The 20,906-nt window shown below is 42.1% G+C and overlaps 1 protein-coding gene across 2 annotated transcripts in view; it reads right to left on the minus strand.

The window, feature by feature from the left end:
- Positions 1-11,849, minus strand: part of ITPKB (inositol-trisphosphate 3-kinase B) — a 165,018-nt gene extending 153,169 nt beyond the window's left edge. Inside the window, exons 1-2 of one of the 2 annotated variants that reach the window (XM_069069107.1) lie at positions 10,828-11,849; positions 6,754-8,993 (exon numbers count right to left, since the gene is read on the minus strand). In XM_069069107.1, the coding sequence (XP_068925208.1) occupies positions 6,754-8,778 (2,025 nt within the window). In that variant the 5' untranslated portion in view covers positions 8,779-8,993; positions 10,828-11,849. Of the gene's footprint in view, positions 1-6,753; positions 8,994-9,988; positions 10,798-10,827 lie in introns of those variants that run through there. The other variant, XM_069069110.1, reaches the window with a different exon arrangement.
- Between the last annotated feature and the right edge of the window lie 9,057 nt (positions 11,850-20,906).

Genomic DNA, 20,906 nt, shown 5'->3' on the forward strand with positions numbered 1-20,906 from the left:
GTCAGAATACCCTAGATTCAAGCCTGCCTCTGATGTACACTAGCTATAAGACCTTGAACAAGTCCCTTAACTTCTCAGTGCTCTAGGTAACTTTCTAAACTTGTAAGTTACAGAGGAAGTGCCATCCTGCATCAATAGAGAAACTTTCCTCACCTGGGAATTCTCTATACTACTAAAACGCTGCTCCAGTCCCTGCCCTTTTAAGAAAAAATTCATTGTGTAAAGCAAAGCATGCCTTGAAATTCAGAATGAGGAAACTGAAAACACAAAACTTAAAAGTCCTAAGATCCCATCTTCCATTCAAACCTCTATATTCCCAAGAAGTAGGATATCCTCTTACCTAGCCAACGGATCCCCCATGTCTGTAATACACTCCTCACCTCCACCTTACAGAATCCCCAGCTCCCAGAACACCTCTTTGGTTGAGTCCCTCCCCACCAATTATTACCACTCTCACTCTTGAAAGCACCTGATATACACTTTGCATTCATTTACTTGTGTACATCCTTTGGATCTTATTAGTAGAATGTAAGCTTCTTGCGGGCAGGGACTGTTTCATTATTGTCTATGCATCCCTCAGCACCTAACAGTACCTGGCACATAGTAGGTACTCAGCAAATATGCACTGAATTGAAATAAGTATCTATAATAATCAAAATATTTCTGTTCTGGGCTTAAAAAGTCTTCTGAGTTATTCTGAATCAACAGCTGCTTGCCTGCAACAATACAATTCTATTCCTCAAAGCAACAAGATCCATTCCACTAAATACTTAAAAAAATATTTTAGGTGACCAGGTTGAAACCTGTCAAAATGCAATATGGCAAAGCAATAGTATTATTGTTAGGCCTATGAATATAAACTCTCCAACAATTAGACAGAGTCACTCTTACTTAAAATTGGACAAGTACGTACTAACAAAAATCATGAAAGTCTATCTACCCATTTCAAATTCAACAGCTACAAAAAAGCACCCAGAAGATACTTTCCAAGTTAAGAACATTTCATAAACTCTTACAGCTACAGAGATCTTAGAGGTCATTTAAACCAACCCTCTGTTAGATAGATGAATGTGTTCTACAATGTTTGTACTTATAGACCAGATTGAGGAGCCTGGGGAATACCTCCCCCCCCCCACCACCCTCCAAAAAAAAACAACCAGGAAAACCTATGTGTTTGTGGTAGAATCATTAAGACTTTCACTAAATAGACAAATTAAAATTTTCTTCCAGTCAACCCACATGAAGAAGAAGAAGAAGGAAGAGAAGGAGGAGGAGGAAGAGGAGAAAGGAGTCAGCATTTATATGGCACCTAATATGCACCAAACGTTTTGCAAATACCACCTCATTTGATCCTCACGACAACCCTGGGAGGTGGGTACTATTATTATTCCCATTTTACAACTGAGGAAACTGAGGCAAACAAAGGTTAGATGAATGTCTCAAGGTCACATAGCTAAGTCTATGAGGACAGATTTGAACTCAGGTTTTCCTAAGTCCTAGCCCAGCACTATTATCTGTCTCAGTCACAACCTTTTTGTGAAGAATACTTGTTAATTTATCCAAAAGACTTATTTTTGAAGACATAAGAAAGGGGTATCCTTTAAAATATAAAGTGCCACAATATTTGAAAGTCAAATTTTAATGCCAGCTCTATATAACATGCTATAAGTCTCAGAAGGACCCCAGCCCCATTTTTCTTTTCAATTCCCAGGCTCCTCAAATTTAACACCTCAAAAACCTAGGAGTATTATCTTCACATCTAAACCTGCTCCTCCTTTTGTCTTCAGCATTCCTGTCTGTAGCACTACTATCCCTTCATTCTCCTAGATTTATAACCTTAAGATTATCTTTGGGACCCTCCTCTCCCGTCACTTCCAATAGCCTCAAAGTTAATGAGACCGATTCAATCCCCCCCAGAATCTTTCACATTTATCCTCTCTTCTCTATTCCCACTGAAACTACCCTAAAATTGGCTCTCATTACCACCCACCTCAACTATGGCAATAACCTCCTAAAAGATCTTCCCACTTCCACTCTCTTCATTCAACTCATTCTCTATATTGCTCCAAAAATCATTCTTCTGCTCACAATTCTTTAAGAGTTCTTAATCTTGCCAAGTAAAGTTAATACTCACAGACCTTTCTCTCAAGGTCCTCCACAATATGGTGCCACTTTACATATTGCTTGTTACTCCATTAATATATTCTATGCTCTGGGGCAGCTGGTGGCACAGTGAATAGAGCACCGGCCCTGGAGTCAGGAAGACCTGAGTTCAAATCCAGCCTTAGATACTTAACACTTACTAGCCGTGTGACCTTGGGCAAGTCACTTAACCCCAATTGCCCTGCCCTCCCCCTCCAAAAAAAGCAACAACAACAACAACAAAAAAAAAAAAATATATATATATATATATATATATATATATATATATATATATATATTCTATGCTCTTGCATCAGTTGTCCTGATCTGTACCTGGCCACTGGACCCAGATGGCTCTGGAGGAGAAAGTGAGGCTGGTGGCCTTGCACAGCCCTCCCTCACTTAAATTCAATTCACTTTCAAGTCATGGCATCATCTTCCTGATGTCATGGTCCTCTTCAACAATGAAGGACAAACAACAACAATTGTGCTCTTGCCAGACTAGACTCCTTTAAGATTCCTTACCAATACTTCCTCCCCCACCCCATAGCCATGCCCTGTCTCTCTTGTCTGTCTCCATCATACTGATGCCTATTACATCCTCCTCCCTTCTGAATTTCCCTGCTAAATTCCTCCTATTCACCCTTTGAAGCCCAATTTAAATGACACACATTCATGATGCCTTACCTGATCTCCCTGGTTTTTAATGATCTTCCCCCTCAGATCCCTTGTAATACTTTGCTTTGTAACTCTCTAACACACTTGTTATATTATAATTATATTATATATTATATTAAATAGTGGTTATTGATAGAATAAGCTCCTTGAGAGAAAAGATTTTTTTTTTCATTTTTCTATCTATAGCCCCAATAGCTAATAGTACCTGGCACATAATAAGAACTTGGTAAATACTGGGTATCTGACTGATTTGAATTTATATTTTATTGTGTACTATACTGATGGATGGCTCCATAAAGGAACGGACTATGTCTTATCTAAATTTTGTATCTCTCTCAGTACACGGCAAAGTGTTCTGAATATGGTACATACTTGATTATATTTGCTGAATTAAATTAAGGAAAGTTTCCAATTATAAATATAGCTTTAAGTTAATCTCTAACTTTCAAAATAGGTTTGGACACAGCTCTCCAACAAATACCTTTGAACAAGGAGCCCTGTATGAGGTTTCAATTCTCAATGTCCAAGCTTTTCCTTTCCAGCATCACCTATGAAAGGACTCTGTTAACTTCTTTTTTTTTTGAGGGGGGAGGGGATGATGCTGAGGAGTGAGGAGGGAAGTTGTAATATAAAAATGACAGCAGTACAAACCAGAGACATGAGTAGGATAAAGGCATAAGGGAGACTTAAAAATCTCTCATGGGCCATGATATATTATAAGATATAGGAACATCTACATGATATAGGAATCTCCATCAAAAATGCAGTCAACCTAATTGCTTGGTAGCATGCAAATCAATATCCATGATGGACATGGAGCTGAAATGATCTGATCTTTTGATATCATGTAGACAAAAGTTTCGAGCTAATAACCTGTAGTCAATGAAGAAAACCTCACTTTACTGTACAAGAATACAACCAAAGGCTTTGATGTCCCTAGGATTCCATAATTTCCAGCTGGTTACTTCCCACCCCTCAAAGAAAACAAACATCTGTCTCTCATAACTCAATTTATGTGGAGCTGCGGGTGAGGGGAGAGGGGGAGAAGTTTCTTTCTTTTTCAATCCTGTGGGTGTCTAAACATTACAGAGACAAACATCTCAAAACATGTTCAGAGGTGGAGATCTAGATTGTGTAAGAATCACAGACAGCCAGACAGGCCTGATTCCTACTCTTGGTCCAATGAGTTTTGAGCAAGCCACTTAAGTCCTCTTGGGTTCCTCAGCTTTCTGTCTTCTGAATAATAATTTTCTAAAAATATCTGAACCTGTTGCATTCAAGAATCTTTTCACCCTGACTCCTGACAATGTCTCTTTAAAAATACTGACACTGTTAATTACAATGACCAGTCTTGGTCCCAGAGAAAAGAGGAAGAAACCTATCTTGCCCCTTATGGAAGAGAACATTGTACATATCATCAGACAAGTTTGCTTAGGTAGCTAGGTGGCACGGTAGACTTGAGTTAGGAAGACCTGCTTTAGCCTGCATGACCCTTTAACCTCTCTGTGCCTCAGTTTCCTCATCTGTGAAATGGGGGAAATAATTATACCTACTTCTCAGAGTTGCTGTAAAGATCAAATGAAATAACATGTATAAAGTATTTTTCAAATTTTTTAGAAGTGCTATATAAATGCTATTATTGACAGAAATGTGGCTTTGTTTAAAAGATCAAATGAGATAATATATATAAAGTATTTCTCAAATATTTTAAAAGTGCTATATAAATACTATTTTTGGCAAAAATGTGGCTTTGTTAAAAGGAAAGAGTTAATGGGGGTGTTATCTTGGGAAATGACTCTGATGTTTAAAAAGACATAAATAAAAGTTACCAATTTTGAAAAAATATGTCATCAGAGTATACAAAGTGCATTCAAAATTCCAGCCAGTTGTAGCTGCTAAAAGCCAGTTGTAGCTGCTAAAAGCACCCTTGAAGAGCAGACAGAGGATGGGGCACAATTTAAAGCAACGTCAAACAGCTAAACAGCTTGACAATAAACCTTGAGAAGGGAAGAGGAGGCCAACCTCCTGTTTACTAAGTCTCTAATTGCCTGGTAGAAGACAGAAATCTGGACCACACCTTTGGTGAGAAGCATTTTCCATCGCTCTTCACCTCCTCCCATTCAGGTGTAGCAACCTTCCTGTAAGGCTGGCATTACAAGCACCAACTGCAGGTGCGACTTGCTCAGGGCCCTTTTCTTTCCACAAAAATGCCAGTCTGATTCAAGGTGAAATTTTGCATATGTATGTTTGCCTCCGCACTGGAAACAAACATGAATTTGGTGAGGACAAATGCCTGATCTGTGAAAGTTCTAGTCTGTGATTTTTCTCAGGTGGAAGGGAAGCATGAGGTGAGGAGGAGAGAAGGCCATAGTAATCCATCCAGAGTGTTGCAATGAGATGAAAGAGAAAAATACAGAACTCTTGGAGCCTCAGTTGAAAGGTGCTAGTTAAATTGAATAATATTAGGCTTTCAGGTCTGCAAACCTAAGCAGAGGGCCCTGAAAGATCCTAATTATTCTATTCTCATCCTGCACCCCAAAGCAAGGCAGTAGCCCCTTACTAAACTATCAGATCCAGTCATAAACCTCCTCACACTTTTTGGAAGAGCTAAGAGAAAGTCCAGACATTCTCTGAAGTACTAACTTGCACTCTTACATCTTCTGCAAGACATTTTGCTATTACCAAGAGTGAAAGCAGGGTAGGGCTGAGATTAACCATGCCATAAAACTAAAACGTATGTCCAGTGACACCATCAGTGTAAGATGTCTGGGAAATGAATCAAAAGACATGAACATGAAAAATTATCTTAAAGCAACATCAGTGGACTGAAAGCCATCTCCATTCCTGGACAGCAGCCTCTCTCTGTCTCTTACTTCAGGCAAAGAAGGCTAATACAGGCTCTCTAGTTAATGAAAAATGAGGCTTAATGCAAAAAAGAGTCTCCTGCTTCACTCAGACCATGATTTTCACTTGCCTTCATATATCAAACTGCTCCATAGCCTCCTGCCTTCCTGATAGGAAAGGGTGTTTCATCCAAACTTACGAAGATGGGTTCCATTTACAAAAGGGAAAACTTAAGAGTGGTCATATACCCAATATGGATTGGTTCAGGATACATTTCCTAGGTTTTACAGGTCCTGCCTTCATATCAGGGCCATTTGCTTCTCTTATACATCTTATCAGCAGAAGCAAGCTAAGAGAATCAAATGCTTCTAAGTTTCTTTCCACCTAAATGAATCACAGATTCAGATGATATCTGCCTAATCAGGCAAAATTTACCTCCAACGCACCCTGACTCTCTCTTTGAGGATAAATCAGCCTGTCTGCAGTGACAGCTCATGAAAAGCATGTTTTCCTAGGAAATATGTCATGACCCATACACAGTTCAAATATGTGTGTATACACACAAATATATATTTTCTGTACATGTATGCATTGTGAGCACATATATGCATAATGCATATAATATAATATGAATGTTCAATGTGTATTACGTACAATACGCATTATGCATATAAAATGAAATGCAAATATATGTATATACCAATGTTTATCAATGCAAACATGTGTATAAATATATGTACATTTCGTGCAAATATACACACATATCATATACAATATATGTACAATATACTTTTTTATATATGTACATATTTGTATACAAATGACAACAGCATCTGATTCATTATCTTTCAGCTATGTAAGTGTATATTAGACCCAGAAGATTTTCTCTGGGGCACCCCAGGAAACAAAGTAAGGTTTTGCCTTACTTAGTATTACTTTAAGTAATACTAGTAATGACTACCAGGAGAACTGACCTAAAACTTCACAAGTTTGATAAACAAGAAAGGAAAATGGGGTACAAGGGCAGCTATAAAAAGCTTGGGCTCAAGAAATTCAGACCATTGGAAAATCACTTGCATTAAAACTTACCACTCTAGGTTTCTGCTGATCCAGGGTATGAAGGAAAGCTGAGTTCGGGTCCAAAGAACGTTCTGGATCACTGGAAATGTCCTCCTCTGAATCATCATAGGATGAGGAGAAACCAGTGGAAGAGGCAGAGGAGGAAGACAGCTTTCTCAAAGGCATGATCCCTCGAGGGCTTCCCTGAGCTTCCTCTAAGCCCCCATCCTCCAGGGCGCCCATATCTGTGATAATGACTGCTGGGATGTTGCTGGGACAGCAAGACTCCCTCAGGGAAGGTTTCCTCTCAGATTCAGGGGTCAGCTCTTTACCCTGACCATTCTCTTGCTGTTCCTGTTGCCGCTTCCTCTCTGAAGTCCCATCTGATTGTAGTCTGTGTGTTGTGCCAGCCTCCTCCATTGGGCCAGGCCAAGTCACCAAGCTTTTGAACTGCACAGCAAAACTGTTCTTGGGAGAACACTGATACCCTTCCTCCTTTTCTACTGTATCTCTGCAAGGCAAAGTGTCTTGCCTGCAACCACGAAGAATTCGGGACTCCGGCTCCACCTCCACCTTCCCCAGATGCACAGCCCTACCTAAAATTCCAAGTGATTTGGTCCCTGTTTTCTCCCCTTGCTCAGTGTCTGGCTTCTGCATTAAAACTACTAGGGACCCCTTCTTTTGGGGCTCCGCTGGGGCTGCAACGCTGTGCTCTGTGGATGTCCGGTTGCAACCCCTGGCCTCAGAGCTTTGCATATCCAAGGATGGGGTGGTCCTGCTGTCACTCTCCGTGAGAGCCATGGATCCCTGCACTCGGTCAGGCAGATTTCCTTTCTCCAACTTATCAAGAGCCTTCGAACCACGGACCCTGCCCTTCTCTTGAGCCGCAGGTGTCCCGCTGCACCTAGCTCCCCCTTCTCTGTGCACTTGGTTCTCTTGGGCACTCACACCAAAAGAGGCAAAACCTTTCTCTATCCCAGCAGAGGTCTCCTGGGAGAGAACCTCATGTGGGGGATCTCTGCCTATGGAGCCCCTTCTTTCTACTTCTTTAGCCCCTGCTGAGCTGGCTTCTCTAGTGAGCTTTGCTTCTCCAGAGCCTACAAGGGTCTTGCAGCCCTGCGCTCCAGGAAAAGGATGGCCTTCCTTGTGGACCTCCTTAGTCATGAATGAGCCACAGGCGCGTTCTATAGGAGACCCCTTCTCTATCTCCACCCCAGATGGGGAACCCTCTGCCCCACGTGTCAGGCTCCAGTTCCCAGGCTCCATTGAAGCCGCCCGACCCAACGCCCTGAGGGTGAGTTCCCTCTCTGTATCCAGGGGGAAAGCTGAGCCTCTAGTTTCTCGAGACTGGCCCTCCTTGCTCCCCATCTCCACTGGGGTCTCCAAGCATTGTTCTCCCCAGGATTTTGTTCTCCTCTCCTCGATCCGAGTGTACTCCGTGAGGACTCTGCCGGGGGGCTGGCTGCTGCTGCGGGACGGACAAGGGGAGGGCGAGCGGGCCCTGCCCAGCCGCGGACTCCGGGATGCTTCTCTGGCTGAGCTCTGAGCCTGGATGTGAGCCTCGAACATGCCCACTTTCTGATTCACCTGCACGTTCTGCAGCTCCCACTCCAAGATCCTCAGCTTCTTCTTGGCCTCCTCCGGCCCAGTTGGGGAGAGGCTTCCCGGGGACACCACCTGCTGCCCCTCCCCTCCTAGACGGGGTGCCCAACTCGGGCTGCCCACGCTGCTGCTACTACTGTTTAACCTCCGTCTGCTGCTGCTGCTGCTACTGTTGCTGCTGCAGCTGCTGCTGCTGCCGCCGCCCCGCCAGCTCCCGCGGCTCCCCGGCTTGTTGGGCGACAGCCGATCGGTTGGTGGAAAGAGGAAAGAGGCGCCTCTCCCTGGGCTGAAGACGCTGCTGCCCGGGCTCAGCACGGGCACCGGCAGCCCGGGTCTCCCAGGGGGCGGAGGCGCCTTGCTGCTGCTGCCGCTGCAGCCACCGCTGCCGCTCTCCACATTACTGCTACTATTCATCATCACCAGGCTGTTCAGCGCATAGCAATACACAGCCATAGTACTGGGTCCTGCCGTGCTTCCAAGCCCTGCTGCTGCTCCAGCTCTGACTCCACCGCTGCTGTCCCCTCCTCCTCCTTCTCCTCCAGGGTCAGCCCCCGAGGCCCGGCGGCTGCTGTCCTCCGCGGAGCCGGGGCACCATTGCCTCGGCAACAGGATGGGGGCAGGGCAGCGGGCTTGGCCCCAGCCCAAAGCTCCATAAACAACCCGATCCGCTGTGGAGGCAGAGAGAAAAGTTAAGACCCCAGCAAAGGAGAGGAATAGAGAAAGTGGGCGAGGGGATGAGAGAAGAGTAAGGGGGAAACTCTGGAGGAGACAGGAGGACCCAGCTCTAACCAGAGGGCAGAGCCCGGGAGAAGCTTAGGTCTTCTACACCTGTAGAGGAATGGGGGGCAGCATGCAAGTCTCATCTAGAGAGATTCTGTGGTTGGCTTTGTGAGGACAAGAGGACGCTTCCCACCGTTACCTTTTAAACTATGTACCCAGAAAAAAAAAAAAGAAGGGACAGGGGTGGGGTGGGGGGACTTTCTTTTTGTTTGCATTCCCCAAATCCTGATGATCTTTGAGGTCTCTTCCAAGCACAAATTCTCATTCCTCTCCAGACCGACTAGGTTTGTGTTTGGTACGTGTCATTTGAGTATATTTTCACTCCTAAGGTGCTGGATGCCCTCCCTTTTGGGTCTTATGTGCACGTATCCCGTGCATGCTATATTAGTCTAACCCATGTGTTCTCGGGAGTATGGCATGCCTTTATACTCAAGAAGCATCTATTTGGGTATTTTATTAATTCGACCTCACCACTACCATGCAGCACAAGTCCCTAGATTTTTCATACTCTCTCCTTCCAGATCCAATCTCCAACCCCATCCAGGCATCCTGGAAAACTGGATTAGACATCTATCCCCTGAGTTTCTCTTTGTGCTCCTGGCTTCTAAATAAGGGCCTCGGTGTGGTTCTGGTGTCAATTTGATTTTCCAATGAATCTCTCAGTGGGTTTCCTCAGTTGTCTTTTTCATGCCTACAATATCATGGTATCTTGCATCTTGAACCAGGGCCTCCTGTCACATAACCCCTACCACACAACACCCTCATCCGGTCTAAAAGAGTTGTCCCTCCTCCGTCAGCACTGGGGTCCAAAGTAAACACACACACACACACACACACACACACACACTTTTCGTTGTTTCTACATGCACCTCTTTGTACTGACCTTGCTTCCTTTGACTGAACCCGTAAATTTTTTGAGTGTGCTAGAACGCGCGGGCCCGTAGCACTGATTCCTTGGCTAACCCCTCTCTAGACTCCACTTTTGCCTCCCACTCCCATGGAGAGGTGTGCACATGTGTGCGTTAGTACGTGTGGATCTCTGTCCCCGTGTACCCAGAGGGAGGAGAAGGAGGCTGTCTCTGTGGTGCATCAGAGCGCGGGCGTCCCACTTTAATGAAACTCCCCATTCACGGATGCAATAACGCCAAGGCGGAGTCTGGGCTTTGACAGTCCTGGTACCTTCCTCCCGGTTGCAACAGGGGGGCTCTGAGAAATTTCTCAAGCCCCCTTGGAGCTGAGCCTTAGCAAACTTTCTCTGCCAACTAGTGCATGAACCAAGAGAGCTAAGAGCTAACAGGAGGAGGTAGAAGTGGAGTTGCCGGTTCCAGCTCCCAGCTTGCATCCCGGGTTGCCTGATTTGCAAATCCTGCACCGCCTCTCCCCGGAGCAATCGGGGTGTCCCCGGTCGCTGGCGCCAGCCCATGCAAGGGGGAAACCCAAGGGCTCTCTCTCCGTGCAGCCAGAGAGAAAGAGGAGTGCGGACTGAGGCAGCCCGGAAGGCAAGTCGAAAAACACACTGAAACTTGAGTCTCTCTTCTGGGGCTCCCCACCACCCGCTTCTCTGGCAAATATTCTACCCTCCAAAGCTGAATGATCCCTCCAGGCCCCTTTACCCCACCACCTAAAACACCCAGATTCACTTAGCCGGCAGTTTGGACTGTGCAGGAAAGGAACCACGGGAAGAGACAAGAAAAGAGTGATTTAAAAGCCTCCAGCCCTTACCTGGGATATTTCTTAGACTGCTTGGTCCTCTTCAGACTACATCACCTCTAGGACGCTACACCCCACCGGGCAGAGATGGTTTTTTAAAGAGAAAATGCTCCCAAAAACCGTTTCCTCATCCAGATCAAGATCTGAGAGACACACCAAAAAAGGGGGGGGGGGGGTAGGGCGAGGGGGACACAGAGAAAGAAGCCTCCCGAGTGCTGTGCAAAGAGAGCAGAAACTGTAGGGGAGGCTACTTCTCCTAGAGAGCCCCGCGCCCCTTTCTCCGAAGTAGAGATAACCCCTTGTCAGTTTTCAACTTGGCAGTCACTTGGCTGTGTTTGTTCAATGTGCGATTAAAAAAAAAAAAAAGGTTGGAGAGGGAGGAGGGAGTAAGGCGGGGGACCAAGGGGGAGGAAAGCAGGAAGGAAGTTGTGAGCCTGTCTGGGGTTGAACTCAGCGGAACAAGTTTCTTTTCTTTTCTTTTTTTTTTTTTTTTATTGCTTGGCAGGACCGGGAGGGAAACACTTAAAAAAAAAAGTTTCCATTGTTAGCTAACCAAAAAAAAAAAAAAAAACCCTTTCAACCTCTGCGGGTTAAAGATATACGATCCATTTTCCACCGCTGATAGAGGCTTGACTCTTAACTTTTTGAAAATATTTTAAATTTTAGAACAGCAAGGCTTGTGTGAGCTTTTGGAACAAAGTAGATCCTGGAGCCCTTTCTTGGCATTTATACTAAACTAAAATCCTACGTAAAGAGTCCGAGGGCGGGTACAGAAATACACATATGCAGGGTACGTTTCAGGCTTGACATTGCAGAGTTGTTTTTTTTAATACACTTCAGGAAATGCAAAGTGCCTATAGGGTGTAGTATTTCTGAGGGCTGAGGAGGCTGTGACCTGTCTCGTACATGCAGTGTAATTGTTATGTGTATAAATAAATGTACACTTTTCACTGCATTTCTCTATAAATAAATGTGCATAAGGCAAATGCCACATTAGCTTTTTTTTTTTGCATTTAATTTCCTTAAGTGTATTTTAAGAAAAAGCGTAACTACTGAACTTAGTCCTAGCAAGTTTGAGATTCCCCTTCCTCTGTCTCCTGTCTCTCCCCAAAATGATCTTTTTCCGATCCTTTTTCCTTGTGCCCACCAGAAATAAGCAAGAAAAGGGAGAACCAGAGTGAAATACTGCTGGGTGGGAGATTTTAAACTGATTAAACTCTAGCTGTACAACTGTGTTTTGCATAATTCCTTAAGACTTTAACTACAGCTTTTGGTAGACATAGGGAAAACACAGCTGCAAAAACCTGGAGTTTCATAAATCCTGAGGCTCAAGAGGCCTTAACATTCCTATTAACTAAAATTTAGATGGAAATTTTGACTTTGTATGCACCAAACCAATGCCTTGCTTGTTTATGTAACAATCCCATTTAACTGAGCAAAGTAACCTTCCCAGTCTTGTGCAAAATCTGAAGCCAAGAGGACAGAATTGGCCAACATATCCCTCAGAAACTCATGATCCCATTTTCATTGTGGCTACTTTTCAACTGCAATAATTTCCTTTGGGTCAACCAGACTAGTCCAGAAGACATTCAATCATTTGCCTATTGAATTGAATTGCTGGAGGTGGGGAGGGCAGCAAAAATGTCCCCAACTCTAACCTCACCCCCTGGTGCCATGGTATAGAAATCAGAAATCCTGACCCTTTCTGCCAAATCCAACCCCAGAAATCTCATTGCAAATAACCTCACATAGTAATGCCTGGATAGAAGATGAAGACTAACCCAAGAGACACTAACATGTTGGTATCAGCAATCATAAAAATAATAACAGCACATGTATATAGTATTTAAGAGTTTGCAAAGCTCACTTGATACAATAATCCTATGAGGTAAGTGCTATAAGCTATTATTAACTCCATTTTACAGATGAGGAAACTGAGGCTGAGAAAAGTAGCATGATTTACCTGGGGTCACACCAAGTAAGACTAGTAAATTTCAAACACAGAATTTGAATTCAGTTCTTCTTAATTGAAAGAGTTCTATTCACAATGCCACCTAACTATGCCCAATTTTATTCCCCTCATTCTCTAGGAAGGCACCATGCAGTTTTCTAAAACATCAAATAATTCCAGTAATTCATGACTCTAGACTTGAACACAGAAACAAAAGCCCCAGGTGATGTTCCTTTATTGGGCTCTGCCACAGAGGAGATGCAGAAAAATCTGCATCAGCACTTTACAATTGGTGACAGCACGGTAAAGTCAGCACAACTCCCCTCTCATTTTTGCTGGTCTTCTACATTACAAAGCTTTCTGTACCCTTATAGAGTGTGATTCTATTTCCCTCACCAGAACTGCTCCCATGCCAAGCCAATATACAACTTTGGGCAGAAATGACCACTTCTGTACTTCTTTTTTTATTTTTTTTGCTTTTTGGAAGGCAGTTGGGGTTAAGTGACTTGCCCAAGGTCACATGGCTAGTTTTTGTGTTGTCTCTGAGGCCACATTTGAACTCAGGTACCCCTGACTCCAGGGACGCTGCTGTATTCACTGTGCCACCTAGTCGCCCCCACTTCTATACTTCAAAAGGCAAAGGAACTGAGTGACCCAGACTCTATAAACTTTTATATTGGAACTAATAAGCAAACATAATCATTTAAACCGAACAGTCTCCCTTCAGCAACTGAAGCATTTTCTTAACACCAGAGATCCCACTGAGACCACTTGTCTCAGTACACTGCTATCAGGCATGCTACTCTGCAGACACATAGCTTTGATACAGAGGATCCTTTCTAGGGCTGTTGTTTTGGTCATTTTTCAGTCAAGTTCAATTCGTTGTGACCCCATTTGGGGTTTTCCTGGCAAAGATGCTGGAATGTTTGCCATTTCCTTCTCCAGCTCACTTTACAGATGAGGAAACTGAGGCAAATAGGGTTAAAGTACACAGTTAGTGACTGAGGTCAGATTTGAACTGGGGAAGATGAGTCTTCCTGACTCTAGGCCTGGCACTCTATCCACTTTACCACCTAGCTGCCCCTTCTAGGGCTAATATTCCTCAATCCTATAGTTAGCTATTAAATAGCACAATTAAGATGGGTAAGATAAGAGAGTCTGTCTGTTCTAGTCTGGGCTTCCAGGATGTCTGCAGGTTGATCCAATCACTACTTGGCCTAGAAGTTTTATCAGTTCACCCAGTAACACTGATCTGGGAATAAAAAGACCTAGGTTGTGGTCTGGTCAGATTCTTGCTAAAGCTGGATTCAGATGGAGACATTTCTTTTTTTTCTTATTCTTCTTTTTTTTGCTTTTTGGAGGGCAATTGGAGTTAAGTGACTTGCCCAAGGTCACTCAGCTAGTTTTGTGTTGTGTCTGAGGCCAGATTTGAACTCAGGTCCTCCTGACTCCAGGTCTGGTGCTCTGTTCACTGCACCACCTAGCTGCCCCTGGAGACATTTCTTTGATTTCATCTACAGGTTCTGAGGATATACTCAATTTTAAGCCCACCCATCAATCAATCAACAGATATTCATTCATTTTAATAATAGGTACTCACTCTATACAATTCACACTACAGCACATCAAAGCTCTCACAGAGGGCATGTGTACACCTCGCTCCCTGGGCTGACTCACTTACTCCATCCTGTTCTCATGCTGACTGGTCTAAATTCCCAGAGAATGATTACTATCATGAGGTTACATTCAAAATTCTTTCACGGAGTCCCAGGCTGCTCAAAGTCCCCTGCTGGAGAGGAATACACTCTCCCTTCTCACCGTCTCAGCTTTCAAGTCCCCGTCAGACATGTTTGTTTACCCAAAACTAGTCACAAACAACAATAACACTATTGGATTTTAAACATAGTGATTAACTTAAGGAAAGGCAAAATAAATAATATCACAGTTACTTACATACTAAAGACAAATGATTTAAAAATAATAATAGCCAGCCTAATAGCCTAGTACTGTGTACCTGGCACTGTACTGAATACTTTACAAATATTATCACGTTTATTCCCTGCGACAACTCTGAAAGTAGATGCATTAATTATGTCCATTTTACAATTGAGGAAACTGAGGTAAACAGAAGTTAAATTACTTATACAAGGTCACACAGCTGGTAAATGTCTCAGGTTGGATTTGAACGCAATTCTTCCAGACTCCAGGCCCAACATTCTATCCATTGTGCCACTCTAATCTATCTATATATACAAATGGGTCATATTCTTCCCACCAATGCACTCAGTATCTATGGGGACACAGGAGCATGCAGAAAGAAACACATGGGTTTTTTGTTTGTTTTTTCCTGGCAAAGAAATACATGAGGGAAGAAAACCCATCTGTTTGGGAATAACTCACAGCTCTGGAGCTATAAACTTCACTGTCTCAGGAATCATCTATAAAAGTTTCTTGATGATTGTAGAATCTGTGGCAAACATACTTCTAAATGCTAAGCTAAGTTGATCAACACTGTGCTTAACTCACACTTCACTAGCTGAAAGGTTTTTCCCTGGTCTGATATTGAGTGTATGAAGGGCCCATACCCTATTTGCACTGAAGCTTAAGCCTCTAAGCCAGGGGTGGGGAACCTGTGGCCTCAAAGCCACATGTGGCCCTCCAGGTCTTCAAGTGCAGTCCTTTGACTCAACCCAAACTTCACAGAACAAATCCCCCTAATAAAAGGATTTGTTCCATAAAACTTGGATTCAGTCAAAAGGCCACACCCAAGGACCTAGAAGGCTACATGTGGCCTCAAGGCTGCAGGTTCCCCACCCCTACTAAGCTCTAAGCTAAAATACAGATGGTAAAGCCCACTGTTCCTCTTTTGGGAAGAGGTAGACCTTTGGCTATGGACTCCAAAGGAGATCAGAAACTGGAAACAGATAAACTCCCCAACTGCACACCCAGCAGATACTCATCTGGCAGCAGCCAGACACAACAACATGAAAACAACAAGGATCAACAGTTGGGAGAGGCTTCATGCCACACCCCTATGCCCAGCAGTAACTATACACATACCCAGCTGATTGGCAGCAACTTGATGACCTCATCTGAAAGAGCAGTGACCCTGCATTGTTGGAGGCAACAAACTGTTCCTTTCTACCTGTGCCATGGCCGCATGTGTTCACCACATGTATATCCTTCTGTTCATATGACCTAAGTGTGTCTAATCTTTCAACTTATACATGTATTTGTGGGTGTATTCATCCCAAGTCTAAGGGGTAAATGGGCTAACGCTGTTTCACTATGCGTACAATGCCTTTTTTTAAAAAACGAATTGTATCCTCTGACTGACTAGCAAAAGGAAACACATTGCTGAAGGTTCAGAAGCTGTGGGTTTTGAACAGATGTTTCCCACAGAGTACCTAGAACTTGGGATCACTAATCTGAGTAGATGTGTGAATAGGGGAAGAGCAAATCAACATACCTGCTATAATTTTAAAAACCTAGACAACTTCAAATGATCATCATCATCATACTGTATTATATTTTTCCTCCCCAAGGTGTCTCCATATCCATTATCTTCATTTATTTTCACATCTACTCTGTGAAATAGGATAGTTATTATTCTCATAGAATGATGCAGAAATTGGGGCACAGAGAGAGATTTACTGATTTGCTTAAGGTCAACCACCTAGTTAATGTAAAAGTAGAGATAAGAACACACAATCCAGGCTGTTTTTCTTGACTGAATAGATTCATTATTATGATATCTGATTCACAGTAGATAAAGGAAAAAAATAGTGACCTCCTGCGGCCTGCCATATGGATAATAGAAGAAATGAAGTCAGAAAGAACTTGGTTTTGATATTAATAGTTGTGTGATCATGGGATAATCACATTTTTGCAGATTATCCTTAAGTAAGATATGCATAAATTATACATACTTATAAAATTGGCAAAAATAATGAAAGGCAATGAAACTCAGTGCTGCCAGGATTGCACAAAAAAAGATATACTCATTCATTGTTGCTAAATTTTCAAACTTATAGAATCTTTCTGGAAAATAATCTAATACTCATTACACAGGGGGAAAAAAGTAACAAAATAATCGGTACAATTCTTTGACTGTATAGATACACATATACACCAAGTATGGGAAGCTAGGTGGAACAGTGGATAGAGTACCACGCCTGGAGTCAGGAAGACTCATCTTCCTAAGCTCAAATCTGGCCTCAGACACTGATTAGCTATGTGACCCTGAGTGAGTCATTTAACCCTGTTTGTCTCAGTTTCCTCAACTATAAAATGAGTTGGGGAAGGAAATGGCCAACCACTTCAGAAACTTTGCCAATAAAACCCCAAATGGGGTCATGGGAACATGACTGATATAATTCTGCGTGTGCGCACACACACACACACACGTGTGTGTATGTTCCTTTGACACAATAATTCCATTTTGGTAATATAACCTGAAAGTGGGATAAAAACAGAAAAGAGAAAACTGTTAGCAATCTAAAAGATAAATAGGAGAGTGGTTAATTAAATCATAGAACATTAATTCATTCATGTAATGCTATAATGCAATTATGATTGATCAGTAAGAATGCAAAGATATCTGGAAAGAACTTTATAAGATAATGTAAAAGAAAAGAATTTTTTCAATCAATACACATTTAATACATACTTATTATATACCAGACACTGTGAAAAGCCAGAAATACAAAGAAAAAGTGAAGAGACCCTGCCTTCAATGAGTTTGCATTACATAAATATTAAATACATGAGAGAAGATGCAAGGTAACCTTAAAGGGATGACACCGGAAGGTGGCATGACCTAGATAGGACTTCTGAGCTGTCTTGCAAGAAGTCAAGGATTCTGTGAGGTAGAGGTTAGGAGGGAGAACATCCAAGGCATGGGGGACAGTTAGATCCAAGGCACTAAGACAGGAGGTGGATCATTGTGAGGAAGAGCAAGAAGACCAGTAAAGCTGACACATAGTGTGTAGAGGGGATTAATGTAGAAGACTAAAGAAATAGAAAGGGGCCAGTTGGGAAAGAGTTTCAAATACCAAACAGAGAAGTTTATATTTGGTCCAAGAGGTAATAGAGTGTCACTGGAATTCATTAAGCAGGCTGATGGCATGGTCAGATCTATACTTTAGGAAAATGACTTTGGCTACTGTGCACAGGATGAATGCTGTAAGAAATGAGGAAATATATGATTACAAAGAGTCATGGAAAGACTTGTAGGAATTGATAAGAGAGTGAACAGAATCAGGAAAACAATTTATACCATAAGATTAATATTATAAAATCAAACAATTTTGAAGACTTGTATAAACCAATGAAAAATGAAATGAGCAGGACCAGAAGAATATTCAATTACAACACAGTAAAAACAAACAATTTTGAAATCTATAAAATCTCTGATCAATATAACAACTATCCATGATTCCAGAATTCCAAAGATGAAGCAAGCTATCCACCTACTAATGAAAGTGATGGATTCAGGATGAACAAAGAGGCATTTGTGACGGAATACTACAATGCTACAAGAAATGATGAGCTCAATGATTTTAGAAAAACATGGAAAACTTGCTCGAAATAATGAAGAGTGAAATGAGTAGAACCAAGAGAACATTGTATACAGTAATAGTAATGTTGTTTTAAGAAGGATTTTGAGCAAATCAATTATTTTGCCTATTGTAAATACCCCAAGTAGCCGTATAGGACATATGAAGAAATACTCTACCTGCATCTAGGAAGAACTGTAAAATAGAAATATATATAGAATAATTTTACATATATATACCTGTTTGTGTCTAATGGAATTCATCTCAAAGGTAGGTGGGTAGAAGAAAAAAAAGAAATTTACATGATAATTTTGTTGCATATTTGAAAGGAATAGCAAGTTTTGCACAATAGATTTGCAGTTTCATATACAATCATCTTTTTATTATATTATGTTATAGAAATGCTTGTTTTATTCCATAAATTAACATCTTAAAAAACTTGGCCAATGAAGGAATGTGGTTTCATTAACTATGCATATTTGTTACAAGAAATTTGCTTTCCTCTTATTTTTTCAGTGGGTTAGGGGGTAGGAGGGAGAGAAAATTTATGTCTATTAATTTAAAAAGTAAAATGTGTGTGCATGTGTGTGTGTGTGTGAGAGAGAGAGAGAGAGAGAGAGAGAAAGTTGAGTCAGAGATGCCAATTAGGAGAGTACTGAAGCAATCCAAGTGAGGGGTGATGAAGACCTGCACTTGGGTGGTGACTGTGTGAGGGGAAAGGAAACAGATATGAGAAATATAGTAGAAAATGAAATGACAAGATTTGACAACAGGTTAGATTTGTTGCATGAGTCAAAGGAGTCTAGGAAAACACCAAGTTTGTGAGCTTTGGTGCCTTTAAAGAGAATCTGACCAAATAAAAAATAATGAATGCTATTGATGGACAAAGAAAGCATATGGGGACTTAAAGGGAGTGTGTGAAAATTGTTAGGACACTATTTGCATTTAAACTAGGTAATTTAAATGTAAATAATTACTAAGAAAGTAGAGTTAGTTGCATTGGTATTCTGTTATGTTTTAAATGTCTTTATCTACTATGGTCCACTCAGTCAGTTATATTAATTTACATTGACTGTTTCAGTCAGCAAGATGGTATATTTCTACACAATTACATTAATGAAAACAACACATTTCATAACACTTTAAGGCTCAACAGCCATCTTCTTTACAACAGACACATGACATAAAATTGGTAATTATTATTATTCTTTCTACTGGACAGATAAGGTAACTGAGTTTTGGAGAAATAGATTAAGTTGGCCATAATCCCACACAACCAGTGAATATCTGAGCTAGGATTCAAACAAGGCTTCCAAACTGCTGATCCAGCATTCATTCTAGGACACTACTCTCAAATATAAAGTCAATCTAATGTGATCAGGAAGAGAATCTAAAACACTGGTCATGTACTCAGGCGGAGTCTTTTTCCCCATGAAACAGGCATAAATTGCAGTGGATCAGACCAGGCCAATCAGATTTGTACATTATTTTTATGCCCACATTTGCATTCAGCTTAAAATACCATTCTAATTGAGCCAACTGATTTGCTGCCAGTTTAAGATGACCTATTCTGTGAATTTGCACCTTTCTCCTCTAGCAATTCCCACTTACTTGTGGGCCCTTGGACTCGGAATCAGTCATTGTCAGTCTATTTTTTGTCACAGAGATCTAACATTGCAAGTCCTTCCCTTCCACGCACCCTCCACACAGATGTGGCTATGTAGGACATCTTTGGTAGAACTGGAAATCATCTGTTTTGATGCACTTAACTTATAAAACATTTTTCATTTTTGTTTAGAAGCAACAAGCTTCAGCTTTGCATCTGATCGAAATCAAGAGGCCAAAGGAGTTGGTTCCTTTTTAAATAGTAGGAATTGAGGTTGGGGGGAAGGATAACTTTTTAATTATTTCTTCCTTGGTTTTTCCTCAGTGAGATTCATTTGGTTCTGGGCTACTACCACCACCAAAAAAGCTCATAAAGAGCTCCTTTTCACCCTGCATTAGCTACAAAAAGGATAGATGTCTACTTTAGGCAAACTTCATTTTCCTCCCTGACACTACTGTTAAATTTGATGTGTCTATCCTAGCCACCCTTTCCAATACTTTCTATAGAGAAAGGACAGTCAGGCCAGTTGGTGAAATTCAGATAGGCAGCTCTAGAATGGCTGTGACTGAAAAATGAACAATGCTTACCCCTCTACATCTGGGGAATGTTGGGTATGAGCTGTAGAGTAACCAAAGCCACAGATCCACAGAGACACAAATAAGAAAGCTGAGGCCTAGGGAGACAAGTGACTCATCTAAGGTCCTACAGATTAGTAAGTAGTCAAATGAGGATTCAAAGCCAAGTCCTCTGACTTCAAACTGCTCCTTCCACGGCAGAGTAATGGGGAACAACTGGATGGTGGGGAAGGTGAGTAAGCTGGCACTTCTACCAGGACATTTGGGCTAGTGAGAATGAAGCCATTGTAAAATTTATCAGACCGTATGTGGGACGGCAATGGTGATGTGAGCCCAGGGGTTAGTGAGAGGATATGACATATTGGCAGAGAGGCTGTTTAAGAATGGGGAAGCAGCAGTCC

The sequence above is a fragment of the Petaurus breviceps genome, unplaced genomic scaffold (assembly GCF_028583685.1).
Source record: "Petaurus breviceps papuanus isolate PSGF00001 unplaced genomic scaffold, PetGlider_PUasm1.0 90778, whole genome shotgun sequence".
NCBI lineage: Eukaryota > Metazoa > Chordata > Mammalia > Diprotodontia > Petauridae > Petaurus > Petaurus breviceps.